Below are 2,323 nucleotides of genomic sequence, written 5' to 3'. Positions count from 1 at the left end.
AAGTGATTGTTTTGCGTTATGTTTTTGTGCTATCGACCAAGTTTTTACAAACATTAGCTATAAGGACGTCCCTGACAAGCTTGTTCCAGTTTGTTTACAAACATTAGCTATAAGGACGTCCTGACAAGCTTGTTCCAGTTTGTTTACAAACATTAGCTATAAGGACGTCCTGACAAGCTTGTTCCAGTTTGTTTACAAACATTAGCTATAAGGACGTCCTGACAAGCTTGTTCCAGTTTGTTTACAAACATTAGCTATAAGGACGTCCTGACAAGCTTGTTCCAGTTTGTTTTGTGTGTTTGTTTACACAATGTCATTTTGTATCATATAGTGTACGTCTTTAAAAAGAAGTTGATTGGTTACATCTTTTTGTGATCAAAACATTCACCAGGCTATACAACCTCTCAGACAAACTTCTGATGTTGCCACATCATTTGTCTTATTTAGAACAATAACAAACCAAAAAAATATGTATATTTCCAATGATAGCTAAACTGCGGGAGGCTTGCTTTGACCCGGGGAACGTTATGAACGGGACACGCCTTGGGAACGACTACAAGCTGGGCTCCACGGTGACGTTCAGCTGTGAGGCAGGATATCTATTACAAGGACACTCCACACTGACCTGTGTGATGGGTAACAGCAAGAGGCCTGAGTGGGACCGAGCCAGACCCAGCTGTCAAGGTGAGGCAACAGACACACACACACACACAACACACACAACACACAACACAACCACACACACACAACACACGCACACACACACAGACACACACACACACACACACACACACACACACACACACACACACACACACACACACACACACACACACACACACACACACACACACACACACACACACACACACACACACACACAACACACACACACACACATACACACACACAACACACACACACACACACACACACACAACACACACACACACACACACACACACACACACACAACACACACACACACACACACACACACACAACACACACACACACACATTTTATATACTTTATTTGAACCACCAATCAAATTGACAGAAAAAGGATCAGAACATTTCAAAGGACCCTGTTTGCACTGCACTCAAGGGTACAGAAAGCACCTCCTTCTCCGAACAGCCAGGCTGCCCACGACAGGCTGAAACGGAGCAGTACCTAGCCAATTGCTTTGCCCTACTTTTTATCAGGCCCTCAATCTGGAGTCCGCGCACTGCACGCATGTGTACGTGGCCAAGACTGCCAAATATCAGAGCCAACAGCTTGCACCTCCAGCCGAGGCTGCCAAATATCAGTGCCAAACAGCTTGCACCTCTACCCGAGGCTGTCCCAGCGTGCCACGAGGGTACTGGTATTTAAGCAGTTTCTCTGCAAAGGCCTGCTCCCATGTAGCCGTCCAATGAGCAGCCCACAGCACCTCCCCTCACAACAACAACATGAGAAGCCCCACTTCCACAATGAGCACCTCCTCTCACAACAACATGAGCAGCCCCACTTCCACAATGAGCACCTCCCTCACAACAACATGAGCAGCCCCACTTCCACAATGAGCACCTCCCCCCACAACAACATGAGAAGCCCCACTTCCACAATGAGCACCTCCCCCTGCCCCCCCAACAGCATGAGCAGCCCACTTCCACAATGACCACCTCCTTCACAACAACATGAGCAGCCCCACTTCCACAATGAGCACCTCCCCTCACAACAACATGAGCAGCCCCACTTCCACAATGAGCACCTCCCCTCACAACATGAGCAGCCCCACTTCCACAATGAGCACCTCCCCTCACAACATGAGAAGCCCCACTTCCACAATGAGCACCTCCCCTCACAACAACATGAGAAGCCCCACTTCCACAATGAGCACCTCCCCCTGCCCCCCCCCCAACAGCATGAGCAGCCCACTTCCACAATGACCACCTCCTCTCACAACAACATGAGAAGCCCCCACTTCCTCAATGAGCACCTCCCCTCACAACAACATGAGCAGCCCCACTTCCACAATGACCACCTCCTCTCACAACAACATGAGCAGCCCCACTTCCACAATGAGCACCTCCCCTCACAACAACATGAGCAGCCCGAATTCCACAATGAGCACCTCCCCTCACAACATGAGCAGCCCCACTTCCACAATGAGCACCTCCCCTCACAACATGAGAAGCCCCACTTCCACAATGAGCACCTCCCCTCACAACAACATGAGCAGCCCCCACTTCCACAATGAGCACCTCCCCCCACAACAACATGAGCAGCAACACATCCACAATGAGCACCTCCCCCCACAACAACATGAGCAGCTCCACTT

The 2,323-nt window shown here is 49.6% G+C and overlaps 1 protein-coding gene across 1 annotated transcript in view; it reads left to right on the top strand.

Annotated features, from left to right (window-relative positions):
* Nucleotides 1-2,323, top strand: part of LOC116359260 (CUB and sushi domain-containing protein 3-like) — a 547,528-nt gene that overhangs the window by 240,803 nt on the left and 304,402 nt on the right. Inside the window, 1 exon segment of the mRNA XM_031811826.1 lies at nucleotides 456-684. Within this exon segment, the coding sequence (XP_031667686.1) occupies nucleotides 456-684 (229 nt within the window).

The sequence above is a fragment of the Oncorhynchus kisutch genome, unplaced genomic scaffold, assembly GCF_002021735.2.
Source record: "Oncorhynchus kisutch isolate 150728-3 unplaced genomic scaffold, Okis_V2 Okis02a-Okis13b_hom, whole genome shotgun sequence".
NCBI classification, from domain to species: Eukaryota; Metazoa; Chordata; class Actinopteri; order Salmoniformes; family Salmonidae; genus Oncorhynchus; species Oncorhynchus kisutch.
Note: the sequence above shows the minus strand (reverse complement) of the source record. Positions and strands in the feature narration are given on the sequence as shown.